Raw genomic sequence first — 16,409 nt, 5'->3', positions numbered from 1 at the left:
ACCCATTCACATGCTCACCCACTCACAGCCACACTTACCTACTCATCCTCACCCATTCAAATTCACGTGCACTCATTCACACTTGATCAGCTACTCACACCCACTCACAAACGCTTGCCCATTCACATCTACACTCACACATGTTCACTTGTTCAGACCCAACTGCTCATTCATACACGTCTAGTCACACTCACCCACTCACACACATACACTGCCACTTACCCACTCACCAAGTTGCTCACTCGCCAACTCACTCACCCTCCATTCATACCCACCTTCTCACACTCACACCTAAACATTCACACACACACACACACACACACACACACAAGGTCAATGGCCCCACATTTAACAGTGACATCAGCCAACACGTGGCTACAGGCTCCCTCTGCCCTTGCTCTCTCCTCCCTGTCTCATTTCTGGTCCTCACACTCCAGGGACCTTATGGCTGACAAACACATACACTCACTCTGTGACAGCAGCCCGTTACCTGGTGGGAATGCCCAGAGCTCAGGCTGGAGTGGGAAGAAACCCAAGCAGAGCCACCTGCAGACGGCTGCTTCCCCACCAGACACAAGCTCCCCAGCACACTCCCTGCCCACTTCTAGTTGCCTGCGAGAAAGTAAGCAACAGGCCCTCCTTCTCCCAGGGCAGCTCCATAGCCAGGAAGGGGAGGAGTCTCAGCACACAGGCAGGACATCCATCACCAGTGCAGGAGGACTGCAGGACTGATGGCGACTGCACTGACCACACAGGCTCGGGCCCCTCTGAAGTCAGTGCCTGCAGGCCCATGCCATGGGGAAGGTGAACCTGTGTGACCAGGTGGGTAACGTTCTTCCCTTGAATTCCAGATTTTTCTCTAGGTGGATTCATACTACTTTCTAAAAGCAACACTCTAGAAAAACAAAGCCAAGTGGAACTCAGATCTGAATACCAGTATTTATTGAACTTTCCTTGCTCTGTTTTTTTTCAGCTGGGCATTCAGTGTTTTCCTGGTTAACAAAACACATTGCTGTGAGGAAAACTTCATGAAAGACGGGAGTCTCAATGCCTCTGATTTAAAATCTTCTCCTGCCACTGGAGAGAAAATTAGAAGTGGCAGATGGGTGAAAAGCCACAGGCCGCGGTGACGCCCCAAGCACTGCGCCCAGGGTGGGGGTCTCACGTACCTTGATTGTGTACTGATAGGCGCCCGTCTTTGGTTGCCAGGGAAACGTCAAGATGCTGGGATTGAGGGTGATGGGGACATGAATGTCCACCTCCTGCTGGTTCCACACGGGCACCCGCAGCGTGTGGACCCCTCCGTCCTACAAGGGTGAGGGCACAGCTTGTCACAACAACCGCGTCATCAGCACAGCGTGTCCCAGCCACTCGGGCCCCTGCCCTTCCAGGAGGATTGAGCCACAAGGGGTGACATTCTGCACATGGAACAGTGGAAAAAACCCCAGTCAGACAGCCCACAGCCTCATAGGCCTCTAAGGGGCTGGCTTTCCATGGCACTGTGACAACAATTCAAGGAAATGCTGCGTGACCCAGCCCTCAGGGCAGGATGACTGAGGGAGAAATTGAGGGGTGGGGTGTAAAAGCAATGTACCCACCCCCCTCCAAAGCTCCTTTCTGACATCCTGCTGCCCCTTACAGGGGTGTATGCTGGGAAAATGTGGCACTCGTGTCCATGTGCCAGTCACTGAAACGCTGCTTCTACCTGAACTGACCAACCCTTGACACAGGAGAAATTTAGGAAAAGACTGAGGACCTGAGCAGCCAAAACAGACAAAGACTAGCTCTGGCTAGTGGCTCTGGCTGGGGCCCAGCTGGACACACATAAACCAAGCTCTTTCCCCAAACAAGGGTTTCTACTGCATTCCAGAAAGGCACAGGGCAAATGGCAGCAAGAGGGGTGGCCTGGCCCCTAGGAACAGAAGAGCCCTGAATCCCCTGGATTCACAGAGCTCCTGTGCACTGGGGTTCTGGGCCCTGTCCTTGGACATTTCTGCCCTCAGAGGCAAACTTTGCAGGCTGAGGGCCAAAGGCCCAGATGAGGAGAGGCACCCACTCACCTGGTCCACCACAGAGGTGAGGGCTGCGCTGATGGCCGTCTGGCCCCTGCGAATGGCCTTGACATGATGGTGCGAGCCGTTCTGGGATGATGACAGTACCTCGAAGAACTCGGCAGGAAGCACGGCTTCAATTCGGATGTTCTGAAAGGTGAGGCAGGACAGGAGACAGGTGCTTCTGGGGCAACTCGGCAGAGCAGGACTTGGCCAAGAAGCTAGGGCACCCGGAAACAGCAGCCAGGTCCCCTCTGCGGTTCAGGGACCTCTGAAGGCAGGCAGTCAGCTGGGCAAGGCCAGGGAACAGCTCCTAGGCCACTCCGCCGGCTCTGCACAGCCACGACCTGGCACTGCTGCTTTGGCTCTCTGGGCAGCTCCCAACCTCCGGCAGCCTTCCTGGGCCCTGAGGCTCAACAAGGCCCCACCAGACACAAGGACACCAAACCTCACAGAGCTAACTTCACACAATAGTGACAATACTCATGTTTGCTTAGCACGGTGTGGACAGCTGCAGCCTATGCCTAGGAGCCTGGGGGGCCTCTCCCCCTTCACCGAGCCTCAGAGGCCACAAGGAAGGACCTGGTATTTACACGATGCCCCTGGGGACGGCCTGCAAGTACAGAGGCCCAGATGCCTCCCATCTCCCCAGTCTCTGCCTGCTGCTCTTTGCAGGCTGGAGAGCTGAGGTGAGCCCCGGTCCCCTGGTCACAGGAGGCTGTCAGGAAGGGCACCCTGGGCCTCTGCAGCAGGAGGGAGGCGAAGACTCAGTGTCAGGACCCCAGGCTTGAAGAGACGGGGGCAGTGGGAGAGCTCCACCTCACCAGGGTGAGCCCCGCCACCTCGGCCGCCTCTCCCCACCCTGCAGGGACGTCTGCTGCACACACTCAGGCTCTGGAGCTGCACCAGGGCCCCACAGAAAGCACCCATGCAGACCCAGAGTGCCAGCAGCAGGCAGAGGATGCCCAGGGACCCCCGTGTGGGGCCCCAGTTGCTTTGGCGATGCTCGCCTGGCAGCTGCCCCAGGAGACAGCACCACCTCACCACGCCAGGCCCCAGGCTGGCACTCACGTCCGATAGGTAGACCTTGTTGCTGGACTTGTCAAATACTTCGACAGTGATTTCATACAGGCGGCCAGTCTCCAGCACCCACCTGTCACCAGGGTGCACGGTGAACCCTAAAGACAGGCAAACAGAGAGCCTGAGCATGCAGGCCTCAGGGGCCAAAGGGCTGAGAAGGAGGTCGGGATCAAGTGCCACAGATCTGAAGGCTCCACAACCCCTACCTGGGGACCCCATATCTTCCCACATAAGGACCTCACATCTACCTACCTGACACCCCACAACCACCTACCTGGAGACCCCACATCTTCCCACATAAGGACCTCACATCTACCTACCTGACACCCCACAACCCCTACCTGGAGACCCCACATCTTCCCACATAAGGACCTCACGTCTACCTACCTGACACCCTACAACCCCCACCTGGAGGCCCCATACCCACCCTCCTGGAGCTCCATAATTTTGCCTCCTTTCCAGACAGGGTAGCCACTGCAGGGGTGACCCTCATACCCCCAGCTGCCCAGGGCCCTCAGAATCTGTGACCCATCTGTGATGCTCTGAATCCCCCTGCTCCGCCTGCTCAGTGCTGTCCCCAGCAGGTGTAGGCCCTGCAGCGTGGCACTGAGTACCCTCCCCTCCCACACCTAGGAGCACATTCCTTGCCCTACCACCACCTGTTTCCACTGCCCCACCCCCACCCCCGACCCCAGCCCTACTCATGTTGAGGTCCCTGTCTTTCTTCCCTTGTAAGCTCAGTGCCCAGCACAGGCTGGGCAGACAGAAGGTGCTGGGAAACCTTGCTAAGCAAATGAAACTCCTGAGACAAGAGGCCACCACTGTCACCTCGGGTCTGTGCCCCCCGGCTGCTGACAAGTGGAGATGCACTGTCACCTGCACTACGTGGGTGCACTCAACAGGCGAGTCATCTCAGACTGAAGGAAGCGTTGCCATGGTGACCTGGGATGATGCAAGTACCCCGGCGGGCTCCCACACCACTGCTTCCATAGCTCTGTGGCCCGGCTGTGCCCAATGTCCCCCAGTGCTGCAAGCCCCTCCGCTCCTCTCAGGGGCCTCTCCCACCTCCTGGCCAAGGCACCTGCCAATTGTCATGTCACCTCGGGCCCTCTGTAGCTGAGTGGACCACTGTGCCCCATCCTCCAAACACCTCTAGCAATGCGCAGGCCCCAGGTGAAGCCTTGGTAGAAAGAGCAGGGTGCAAACTCGCCATCACTCTTCCCATCCCACACCTCTCCCTGCTCTCTTCCTCCTGCCAGCCTGCTCTGGCCTCTGCTTGCTTCTGCAGCACATGCAGGAGCAGGCTGGGGAAAGCCCGGGGCGGGGGCACCTAGGCCTCGCAGGCGCAATGCTGTTGCTTTCCTCTCGTGCTCTTCAACTCCTCTAAGTACAAAGGAATGCCCAGGAGGCTCATACTCACCCAGGTAGCCAGGTTCCACCACGTAGATGGTGCTGTTGGGTAACCGGGAAGCACCCTGCATGCGGATACCTGAATGCTTAATTAAGGGACAAGACACAGACAGCAGAGAGACAGGTGGGCAGGCTCCAGAGTGGCTCAGGTGGCCTCCGTGTCACTAAGAAAGCACAGGACACGGGGGGGGGGGGGGGGTGCCAAGGCACCGCTCAGAATCAAAGGCCCGCCCCACCATCTGCAGTGGGGATGCTCTGGAAGAACGGCCGTGACCACACTTGAGGACTGTGGGCCATCCACAAGCTGGAGGCTGGTGTGGGAGCAGCCTCTGTTAGGAGGCAGCAGGCACCATGGAGGCTTCTGGAGGCGAGGAAGGATGCTCGGCTCCCGCCTCCGTTCCTGGGAGCCTCGCCAATGAGTCGCCCTCAGAGGTGAGCCCCGCGGCTTGGCAACAGTGCTATCTCAGGGCTTCCTGCTTTGCAGACCGTGTGGGGAAATGGGGCTATTTTTAGCCTTGCCTGGCTTGCCGGGAGAACAACAACTCAGGTTCCGAAAGGCAGATGCACGCAGGCCCAAAAAGAGGATACTCCTGTGGCCGAGGACCAGGCTGCTCTGCCCCAGCTGCACCGCGGTAACCAGCGACGTGTCCTGGGCCAGCACGGCCACGGGCCGGGTGACGTCTCCTCCAGGGCTGGGGAAGCTGTTCTGAAGCTGCAGCTCATACTGATCAGAGGGCATGGAGAGTTCTGGGTGCCCAGAGACCCAAGAGAACAGAGAGGGGGGAGAAGGAGGGGAGTGTGACCCTGCTGCCAGCACAGCTGCTGGCCTTTCCTGCTTAATCTTTCCCAAAGCATTAATGTTTAATGTGATTCTCCGCGCCTGTGGACGTAAGTGACACCCCAAGAATTGTTAATTTTTTGCAGCTCCCTTCAGCTGTTAGAAAATAAAATCACTACAGCCTCTGGCCCGGGAACAGAATCAGACCATTCATTCCCACCACTGCGGAAGCAAGTGGACTCTGCTTCTGCATCCAGGGAGCTGGGCTGGGTCCCACTGGAGCTGTCCGCCCTCCAGGAGGCCCCAAACAGGCTCTGGGCCATGGGCTCCCGCCGGTCCAATCACTGCAAAGAACTGACCCAGGTACCATCCTGACCACCCCCGCCCAGGGCCTCCCTGCTCTGCATCATGTCCAGTGCATGGTGTGGGGAAAGGGGTTTGCCCAGCCTGAGCCAGGAGGGGGAGCACTGCCCCAGGAAAACAATGAGTTCTCCAAAGCCACCATCTTAGGTCAGGAGCTCTGCGGACAGAAATGGAGGCTGCTGACCAGGGCCCCGGGATGCCTCAACACCATGCTGCTGTCGGTGAGTAACGCCTCACCTCGGCCTCAACTCAACAACTCTGGGAGCAGATGCTACTGACGCCCACCTCCAGATGGTGGATGCTGCTCAGGGTCCCGCAGCGGGGTGGGGGAGCAGAGCTGGGATTCCACCTCGAGGGCCTCTACCTCCCCATCCCTCTCCCAGGTCCACAACCTGTCACTCACACGCTGACCCTGTAGGTGTGGCCACCTCCAAGCCTCCTCCAGCAAGAGAGAAGGGACACGGAGAACTACAGGCAACATCCTTGCTTACCACTCCATTCTGGGTCCCAGCTGAGGAGCTGGCAAAGGCAGGGGCCGGAGTCAAGGCTGCTGGAGGCAGGGTTTTGGCTAAAACAAGCAAGAGGCCTGTCTCCCAGCCTGGGTTACCCCCTGGTCCTCCAGTGAGTCCTGCGGCACAGCCCCAGGCCCGCAGCAGCTGCTGAAGAAAGCTTGGTGCAGGCCCCAGCAATGCGTACACTCACGAGCCCAGTGAGTGTACTGGCTCATACCCAGTTTCCTCACCTCTAATTAAGGGAAGCCCAGCCACACGGGGCGGGCGGTGAGCCTTGCTGATAACGCACCCAGGACAAGTATAAAATCACTCAGCTGCCCCATAAAACAACCCTGCTCTGTGCAGCACTAGATCCCTCCCTGTTCAGACTTCTTCGAATGAGTAACAGATTTTTGGAGCCAACTCTTTTTCTCTGCATCCTGCCCCCAGCCTCTCAAATAAATAAGGTTTTTGTTTTTTTTTTTTTTTTTAAATATTTAAAGAGGAAGGAACATCTGCCATGATGCCCAGGTCATGCACACACCTGTAATCTTGCCTTGCCTGATCTTCTGCACCTTGTAGTGGATGGAGGTCCCCACCATCAGGTAGACGTCGTAAGCTGGGTTCAGAAGGATGTTCTCCAGAATCAGCAGCCTGACTTCCGCAGGGCGCACATGCTTGCACAAAGCAGAGGGCAGCAAAGGTGAGGTGGGATCAGAGCGTGGGGGGGTTAACCTTTTAGTGTGTTCCTTGCAAGGTTGAAAGTGAAGAAAGATAGCACTCACAACCGCACACCTGCAGGCCCTAGAAGTCCCAAGGGGGACCCTGCAGGTGTGGTAGGTATGCAAACCATGGCCACCGCCAAAAAGCTCATGAGCATTTCATTCCATTATGTGTGTGCTATCTCCGTTTTAAGTGAGCAAAAAGGAGAGGGTAGAGCCCTCTGAGGCCACGTGAAGCTCAGGTTCTCTCCCCACATAAGCCTGAGTCCAGGGAGGTTGGGCAGCCCCAGCCCTCCAGAAAACGGGGAGAGGTATGTGTCTCTGTTGACCCTTAGCCCCTCCTACCGGTGACCTCCTCCTCAGGAGGACCGTGAGATGGGAGAGGGGCCGTTGAGCGTCCTGTCTGGCAGACCCCCCAGGGTTGCAGGGTTGTCAGGGGCCTGAATCTTAAAACTCTCTTCGGGCTACTTGTAGCCCTGTGAGTGGCAGAAAACTGAGGGCTAAACAAATGGTTCCTGTTGGCAGGAAGGCAGACACTGACGGGGACAACAGCTGCTGCACAGCTCTTCTCTTTGTGCGCTCCTGCCGGCCTCCTCCATGGCCCCGTGGCTCTCGCTTTGCGCCAACAGTAATGTCGCACAAGCTTCCGCACTTGCGGGTAAGTTAAGGATGGTGCCCTCTGACACCTCAACCACCTCTCCCCAAGTCATGGAGCAAAGCAAACCAAGAAAAACACCTGAAGGCCTTCCCCTGAGTCCCCTTGTCCACAGGTGCGAGCAGCAGGCACCTGATGCCACCCCCGGAGGCCCACCTTGTACACGGCCTCCTGGATGCGAGCCTTGAGCTTGGAGCTCCCCGTCTTCATCCCAGACACCAGGATGGTGTCTCCCTGCTTGGCCACCTTCTCCATCTCCGAGATGTAGGAAGGAGGTATGTACGTGGACTCCAAGAACGTTAGGATTCTGGAAGAGGAACAGACGGTCTAAGGCATTCATCACACCTAACCCAAGACACCCACCAGTCACCAGTGCCTCCTGCTGGGTGCCAGGAGCCAAAATCAGTGGCATCCTCTTTGCCAGTGGCACTGAGACACAGGTCCCTACAACTTCCTGCATCAGAATTTCCAGTGTCTTTGTGAAAAATGCAAACTCTTCGCTCCAGTCCAGCCTCTGTGCACAAGAGGCCTACAAATCTGCATTTCCTCAACCTACAGGTGATGGGAAAGCACTCAGTCCAAATGGGAAGTGAGGCCCACAGTAGTTAGGCGGCAGGCCCAAGACCCCAGACCCAGCCAAAGCAGCATCGGTAAAGCCTACCAGTGCCCGAGGGAGGAGCCGGGGATGCAGTGGGCCCCGGCCAGGTGTGTGCTGTAATGAGGCTGGCGGGCTAGCCCTTTCCAGGCTCTCCCTCCAGCCCACACAGGAGGATCTGGCAGACACACACCCCTTCTCCACAAGGCTGGCGGCACTGTGATTTATTTCCTCGCCCAGTTGTAGCGGGTGTCACGTGCTACATTTAACAAAGAACCAAGACAATCAGCTCCAAGCCGCCTCGGCACCTTGGACTGCGGTTAGCATTCAGCTCACAGGGCGCTGCTGGGAAGCCAGGGTGGGGCTCGCCTCAGCCGGCAGCCAGCATTCCTGGAACATCAAGCACGCCCCAGTCCCAGGAAGGGATCCCGAGCACATCTGCCAGCTTGCCCGGTGTCCCTCAGTCGAGGGCACGGGGCTCTCTTCTCTTCCTCTGTTTTACGTGCCGGATGTGGGGAAAGAGTCGTCTCGGACACGTTAGGTTCCTTGTCCGAGGGCCCAGGCAGGAAGCATCAGGGCCAGGATTGGAATCTGCGTCTCTCGGACTCTGAAGCCCTATTTCTGGCTTTACAAAACCAGCAACTCCAGAGCTGGTCCAGGACACAGACAGAGGACGAGGGTCCCAGCCCCTTAGAGCTCTGAACCCGAGTGCAACTTGGCTCACAGAGTGTCAGGACACGGGACATCTGCCCTGGACTCAGCCATTAGTGCACGGAGCAAGCTGTGCACGAAGCCGGGCTGGGTGCCTGGCCCCTCCTACAGCCACTGCGGGACGAGAGAAGGTGGGGATGAAAGACGAGACTCTGCTCAAGCAGTCCTAACTGTGGTGGGATGAAAAAGTGGCCTCATGGAGAGAACCCTGGCAGACACACCCCACCCAAGTGACTAGGGACCATCCTCAACAGCAGGTCCAGTGGGGCCAAACTACAAGGCAGGTGGGTGGACACCAACTGTCACCACAGTGACACTCTTGCCAAAGACACAAGGTTCTGAGTCCAGTCACAAGGGGACAGAAGGTAAACCGAAGGGAGGGACGTGCTACCAAACACCTGCACTGTCACCACCCGGAGTGCTCGGGTCCCTGATGTCACCTGGGCACCTCAGACCCAAAGACCGACCCAGGCCGACAGAGACCAAGCTGATGGGACTCTGGCCTGAGTTTCTGTGCCAGAGGACAAAATGGTAACACTTGGCAAAGCTTGGCTGAGATGGGCAGACTACAGCTTCCAGGTTCCCTTCACAACTTTATAACTGCACTGTGGGGGCCCAAAATTGTTACAAAAATCATAAAATAGTAATTTGTCCTCCCCCAAAGGGACTCCGCTCCTTAACCAGTTATTAAATGGGGGTGGGCCAGAGCCGCGGCTCACTAGGCTAATCCTCCACCTAGCGGCGCCAGCACACCGGGTTCTAGTCCCGGTCGGGGTGCCGGATTCTGTCCCGGTTGCCCCTCTTCCAGGCCAGCTCTCTGCTGTGGCCCGGGAGTGCAGTGGAGGATGGCCCAAGTGCTTGCGCCCTGCACCCCATGGGAGTCCAGGAGAAGCATCTGGCTCCTGCCATTGGATCAGCGTGGTGCGCCGGCTGCAGCGCGCCGGCCGCGGCGGCCATTGGAGGGTGAACCAACGGCAAAGGAAGACCTTTCTCTCTGTCTCTCTCTCTCACTGTCCACTCTGCCTGTCAAAATAAATAAATAAATAAGAAAAAAAATGGGGGTGGACACTCAATGGAGATGTCAACATGGGGCTTGGGATAGCCGCCTCCCATTGCAGAGTGCCTGGGCTCCAGACTCAGCTCTGCTCCGAGTCCAGCTCCCTACGGACGCACACGCTGGGAGGCAGCGGTGATGGCTCCTGTACTGAGTCCCTGCCACCCATGTGGGAGATGTAGATTAAATTCCGGGATCCTGGCTCAGGGTTGGCATCTGTCTATTTCTATCTGTCCATCTCTGTCTGCCTTTCAAATAAAATAAAAATAAACAAGTGAAACAATGTTTTAAAAGGTATTTAACAAGGCACCAGAAGACGCAGGACACTGGGATAATGGTTCCATAGGAGCCCTGGCTGAGGAAGCGTCCCACTGTGATGACAACCCTACCTTGTGCGCCATCCATCTGGACAGCCACTTCCTGCCCAGCTTCAGAGCACAGGGAAGCCGCAGCACGGCCCAGGACTGAACTGTCCAAGCAGCCTGGACATCCCTCTGGCCGACACCTGCCTCCCTCTGGACCTGCCTCCCGAAGTACTGTTCTCGGGGGGCCACAAACACGACCCGTACACCCCAAGACCTCTGGTGACCTGTGCCAGCTGCCTGCGAGACAAACCCCAGGTGCTGGTACAACCCTTTGAGACAAAACCTCCCTCTAAGTCACTGGAATGCAGGCAGGCAGCCCAGGCCCCTTGCTGACAAGGACGAGAGCCCCCAGCCCCACCAGGAACCCACGGAACCCCTCTTCCAGCTTCCCCCTCTTACCGCAGTGCATTGTGGGAGTCTGAGAACCCATTTGCCTCTGGGTCCTTCACGATGGTCCAGTCGAAGACCAGCCCTGCCAGGGTGCTGAAGGTGTTCCCTGGAGGGGCAGACAGAAATGTGACAGGGTCCAGTGCCCAGGGCCACGGGCAGAGGAGTCGGGAGTGTCTCATTCAGGAGAGCCGTGCGCAGCACCTCCCTTGTAAACAGGTGCCAAGGCCTCTGCTGCAGGAAGAAGAAACCAAGGCAGACAGGCAGGAAGCCACGTGCTCACAGTCAGGTGACTGGGAGGGGCTAAGCTGGACTGGAACCCAGGACTGTCTGTCCCTGCCTTGCACTGCTCATGGCGGACGCAGTGTGGCAGGCACCGGTCACACTGCCCGAGAAGTCCGCACCCTCCCTCCCAGGGCAGGACTAGACGCTGAGGGATGAGGGGCAGCATCCTGGACTCTCCAGCCTCACCCAACTGTTCTTAACCTTGACTATGAGGCTCCTGGAGCCCCAGAGTGATAGGAGGGAGCCAGGCTCAGACAGCCTGAGCTCTAAGGGCCTGGCGGGCCTTCAGGGGGCCTCGGGCCCAATGTTAAGTAACACCACATGCAGGGGCTGGCATTATGGCATAGCAAGTCAAGCCTGCAATGCCGGCATCCCATAAGGGCTCTAGTTTGTACCCTGGCTGTTCCACCTCCAACCCAGTTACGTTAATGGCCTGGGGAAAGAAGGAGAAGATGGCTCAAGTGTTTGCACCCTGCCACCCAATGGATGAAGTTCCTGGTTTCAGCCTGGCCCAGCTATTGCAGCCACCTGGGTAGTGGGTCAACAGATGGAAGACTCTCTCTCTCTCTCACTCTCTCTCTCTCACTCTCTCTCTCTCTGAGAGAATCTCTCTTTCTGAGGACTCAGAACAAACAAAATCCTGTGGTTTCTCACAACTCAAAGCATTTGACCAAAATAATCTGTCTTCCTAAGAAGCAAGCCTGTGGGTGAGGCAGGCCTGGCCCAGCAGTGGTCCTCAAGGGCCAGGGGTAGCCACCCTCCTACTCCTGACATCTCTGCTGACTGCCCAAGGAGTAAGGACACACACTCGGAGGAAAAAGTGACTCAAAAATGATCTGATTATATGAACCAAAAGCTTAACCCGACTAAAAAGAGACGGACAGCAGCATGCGTAGGACTCCGGGTCACTGGCACCACATTCCTGGATGGCGGGAGCTTAAAATGGCGCAATTGCTTTGGAGAGCAGTTGGCACTGGTGCTCATTTCAGATGCCGGTATTGTGGCCACAGATTAACCCACTGCGCCACAACACCAGTCCCACTCTGCCCCTCTTGACCAAGGTCATGTTGCAGCCAAGGCAGTCTGCCCAGCACCACAGAGGCCTCCGGTGACGTGAAGGAGACAGTGCTCCTGGCCAGGGTACTGGCCTGCACCAGGAAGCTGAGTGTGGCCACCAGCCAGCCCTTCCTGCTTCCAATCACTGTGCAGAACGCCAGCTTCCCAAGGACTGCCGCCACGGAACGGGTCAGGTCTGCCCCCAGCATCTGCTGTAGCCCTGCACACACAGGCACCTGAGCAGGAGCAGCAGGCTGGGCACAGGACACACGTCAGAGGCAGTTTCTGCCTCTTCAACTTCTGGCACCAACTCCAGGTCCCTGTCTGCAGGAGCCCACGGTGGGGCACAGCAGGGATTGATGCAGGACAGCCTGACAGAGAGAGGCCACAGTCACCGAAGAGGACACTGATGGGCAGGGGAGAGGACGTCCTCACCTTCTGAGTCCAGTGCCTGGATCTTCAGCTCCAGAGGGGAGTCTTCCAGGTAGAGTTCGCGGGTGGTGGAGACGATCTGAATGCCATGGATGAGGTCCACGATGGCGTCGCAGCGCAGCACCTGCCCCGTGGCTACAGGGATGGGAAGGGGCGGTCAGCACCGAGGACAGCGCCCGGCCCACGCCCACCTCCAGGACCCTGCAGCAGGCCCGGTGATCCTATGCTCTTGCAGTGACTATGGCAACCAGCAACACATCACCATCACCACCACCACCACAGGTGAAGAACTCAGTTCCCCTGTAGAAGCCAAGCCCAAACCACTGCCTGGAGAGCCCTCCTGGGAGCTAACTGGGACCTCAGGGGCATTTTCCTGGCCTGTCTCCTCTTCTCCAGCTTGAATGCTAGCACTGAAAGGTGTGTGGGAAAACAAACAAAATAAAGCAAGCAAACAAACCCACCGCTAGAAAACTGTCAGTTTGTTCAAGGTGTGACCATGGAGTTGAACAAGGCTGACAGTGTGACGAGCCAGGGAAGTCCTGTCCCTACATGGAGAGCAGGAATGACACTGCTGGTGACTTCACCATGGGAGCGGGCGTGGACACACAGACTATTTAGGGCTGCTCCAGGAATAAGGGACGTAGATGACATTTCCTGGGTGGCAGCGTGCAACACAAAATTGCTCTAGCCGTTCTCCAGCCATACAGAAAAATGCTGTGCCCTGTTAATGCTGTGTGGCCCCTGTGGATCAAAGCTTTAAAGGTACCCATCTGCTGGGACCCAGGAAAACTGGGCATCCTTCCTGGTAAGGAAATAGCCCAGAAGAACCCCAAATTGTTCTCTGTATAGAAAATGTTCACTTTATTTATTTTCATTGTATTTGAAAGGCAAAGAGACACAGAGATTTTCCTGGACTCCACTGGCTCATTCCCCAAAACAGTCGGGGCTGGACCAGGCCAAGCTAGGAACCAGAACTCCATCTGGGTCTCTCACAGGATGTCAGGAATCCAAGTACATGAGCCACCCGCCGCCTCCCAGGGGCACAGTAACAGGAACCTGGATCAGAAGCAGAGCTGGGACTAAACCTAGGCACTTTGAAAAGGGATGCGGGCATGCCAGGCAGCACCTTAACTCCCACCCCCAGAACATTTACTTTTAGATACAACACTGACACAAACATGCAAAGACGATCTAACTGCCCAAGGCAAGGGAATGCTTATGGGACCACCTCCTCTGAGGAACACCACTGAACATTCAAAATAACCCCACAGCAGATTGAACACATATAGTGCACGGTGGGTGGCACAGATGCTCGGTAGCACATCACATCGTTCTCTAATTATTTTACACCCAAGATATGGCAACTGAAGATAGGGAAGGGAAAGGTGAGTTCCCTAGACTGGGGCCACTTTCCTCATTTTGAGCTTGTAGGTGTTAAGACTTTTGGGGTAACAAACAATTCAGAAAGGCAGGCTCCACGAGGGGGAACCCACATGAACAGCTCACACAAAGCCCTTACTGATGTCCTCTGCGAAGATGATGCTGGTCAGGCGGGCAGGTTGGGTCAGGCGGGCCTGCACCACTGCCTTCTGGGAGCACTGGTGCTCGCTGGGGCCCAGGGGCTCTATGCTGGCCACCTCCGGCCGGGTGGACGACCTGCAGCAAGAATACGGGAACTCATCCTCCTGTAAGGCATAGCTGGGCCCATGGGCAGCTCCCCACCTGAGGCTCCATCCCAGACCCAAGCCCAGAAACCAGGTGAATGAGCAGCCTCACACCAGCTTCACAGCCGAGAAGAATCACAGCACAGGTGAAGCCCCTCCGACATGAGCACCACAGGGCATGGGTCTCAGCCCACCGTCCCCATGGAGCAACTCCTGTGGGAGGCTTACACCCAGAAACAGCATTAGGGTTCAACACATGGGCACTGCTCGAAGCCACCCTAAGATGCAGAAATAACGTGATCACCTCTCAACTGCAGGAGATCCGTTACAAGACCCCCAGTGGCTGCCTAAAACCGTGGGTAGCACCAAATCCTGCATCTGCTGCATGTTCTCCTGTATGTACACACACCTATGATAAAGTTTATAAGCAGGCATAGCGACAGCTGACACTAACATGGACCAGTTATAACCATATACTATAATAACGATTATTTAAACTCATCAGCTGACTGTTTCTGAAGTCTCTCATTGGACTGTTTTTGTCAGCAACCAAATGTCCCTGAAACCACAGAAAGCAAGTGGCAGATGTGGGGGCACCATCGTGACCACCACAACTCTGTCACTGGGAAAACTGCTCGCGGCAGTCAGCGAGGCAATGCCGTGTGTGAGGAGGATGCGGGCATCTTGGCTGACTCCCAGCCTGGGTCAGGCACACAGATGCCTGCTAGGCAGTATCTCCACTCCCAAAGGATCCCACAAACCCTAGAGACCCCCCAGCTGTGATGAAGACCACTGACATATAGTCCCAGCACTCCCAGGGCAGACACTGAGGCTGAGCTGGGAGAAGAAGAGGCCAGCGAAGGACCCAGATGGCCAACAAGATGACCGAGCAGCAGTATGGTCACGGGGTGGGGCGGAGTAGGGGGAGCTGCCTGGCTCCAGTGCCTCAGTTTCTCTGTAACACTAGAAAACACCAGCGTCCAGTCTGAGATAAGGACCAGGGACAGAGTCCAGCAGGCATGGTGCCAAGAGGGCTGAGGAAGCATTGCTGTTACCGTAGCTCTAGATGGTGCCCAGGGAAGCCTGAGGGGTCCTGTGAGTGGCTGCCATTCGGGGGTCAGGGGTAAGGCTGGGAGCCAGTAGCCAGGCAGAGCTGTGGGGTAGGAAGCAGCCAGGTGTGCTGTGCTAGGAGCCTTGCAGTGCCCGCAGGGGTGCGGGTGAGGGCACTCATCTCTGGGGTGGCACCAGTACAGCCTGCGACAGGCAGCCTCCCCAGCCTCTGTGGAGACCACCGCCACAGTCTGAGGTGTTTGTGAGGGCACCAGTGGCAACAGCCTGGTATTGAAAACCTCTGGTGTGAAACCCGCCCAAAAGGACATGGCCAAAGCTACTGGCTGGAGACCAAGGGCCTCTCCGGAGCCAGGCGGGCAATGGTGGCCTCTCCATGCACTCCTGTGGGTGCTGGCCACTCTTATGCCACCAGGCACACACCAAGCAGCCGCAGAAGCCTGCAGACCAGCAGCTGACTCTCCAGAAAGTATGCTGGGAAGGCACCTCAGGCACCAGCTAGAGGAAGGAAGTGAAGCACCTGAGGCAGGCCCCCAGGGCTTCCTCAGAGAGCGGCTGGGAAGGCACAGCTGGACACGGGACACAGCCAGCTGCCCGTGATCACGCCTCTCACACCACGCCAGACAGGCTCCTGTAACGGCAGCTTCAGGACCCTCAGGTGTATGTCCAAGGCCACTAGGCTTCACACTCACACACACACACACACACACTTCACATATACATCCTCACAGAACTTGCACACTCCCATGCACACTCACAGAACCGACTGGAAGTAAGAGAGCGTACCACAGAATTCATGATGATTGCCGGTATTTATGGAGGCGTGGGATCCTAGGCTGGCTGTGGGGACACAGGACCTGTCAGGAGCCTGGCACCAGCCGCATCGTCCAGCTCAGTGGACACTCGCAGTCCATTGCCAGCTTCTAGTCTGACAAATGTGCTTGGGGGTCAGGTGAGGCTAAGCAGAAGCTGGGCTCTGCACGATCTCTGCAACTTTCCTACAGGTAGAAATTTATTCCACACTCTGAAATGAAAAGCCAAAAACCAGGGTGGAGAGGGACACAGGCAAAGCAGAGGATCCTGGGGCAGGGGCATGATCCTCCAGGGCACTCTAACGGCAGACGCCCATCAGCAAGCCTCTGTCCAGACCCACACAATGCACAAGAGCAAGAGCGGACTTAGAGGCTCCTGGCTCCTGGCTTCGGATCAGCTCAGCTCTGCCCATTGCAGCCATCTGGTGAA

The 16,409-nt window shown here is 56.9% G+C and overlaps 1 protein-coding gene and 1 long non-coding RNA gene across 2 annotated transcripts in view; one reads left to right on the top strand and one right to left on the bottom strand.

Moving 5' to 3' along the window:
• The window catches only part of NUP210 (nucleoporin 210), an 89,136-nt gene that overhangs the window by 54,528 nt on the left and 18,199 nt on the right, over positions 1-16,409 (bottom strand). The window contains exons 2-11 of the mRNA XM_051852612.2: positions 13,955-14,091; positions 12,439-12,570; positions 10,675-10,771; positions 7,707-7,857; positions 6,718-6,850; positions 5,130-5,288; positions 4,552-4,620; positions 3,123-3,229; positions 2,061-2,201; positions 1,170-1,307 (exon numbers count right to left, since the gene is read on the bottom strand). Coding sequence (XP_051708572.2) covers positions 1,170-1,307; positions 2,061-2,201; positions 3,123-3,229; positions 4,552-4,620; positions 5,130-5,288; positions 6,718-6,850; positions 7,707-7,857; positions 10,675-10,771; positions 12,439-12,570; positions 13,955-14,091 — 1,264 coding nt within the window. The remainder of the gene's footprint in view (positions 1-1,169; positions 1,308-2,060; positions 2,202-3,122; positions 3,230-4,551; positions 4,621-5,129; positions 5,289-6,717; positions 6,851-7,706; positions 7,858-10,674; positions 10,772-12,438; positions 12,571-13,954; positions 14,092-16,409) is intronic.
• On the top strand, positions 5,818-10,193 carry LOC138843985 (uncharacterized). Its single transcript, XR_011379275.1, has 3 exons — positions 5,818-5,903; positions 6,677-6,876; positions 7,421-10,193. It is a non-coding gene; the product is annotated as an uncharacterized lncRNA (long non-coding RNA).

This window comes from Oryctolagus cuniculus, chromosome 10, assembly GCF_964237555.1.
Source record: "Oryctolagus cuniculus chromosome 10, mOryCun1.1, whole genome shotgun sequence".
NCBI classification, from domain to species: Eukaryota; Metazoa; Chordata; class Mammalia; order Lagomorpha; family Leporidae; genus Oryctolagus; species Oryctolagus cuniculus.
Note: the sequence above shows the minus strand (reverse complement) of the source record. Positions and strands in the feature narration are given on the sequence as shown.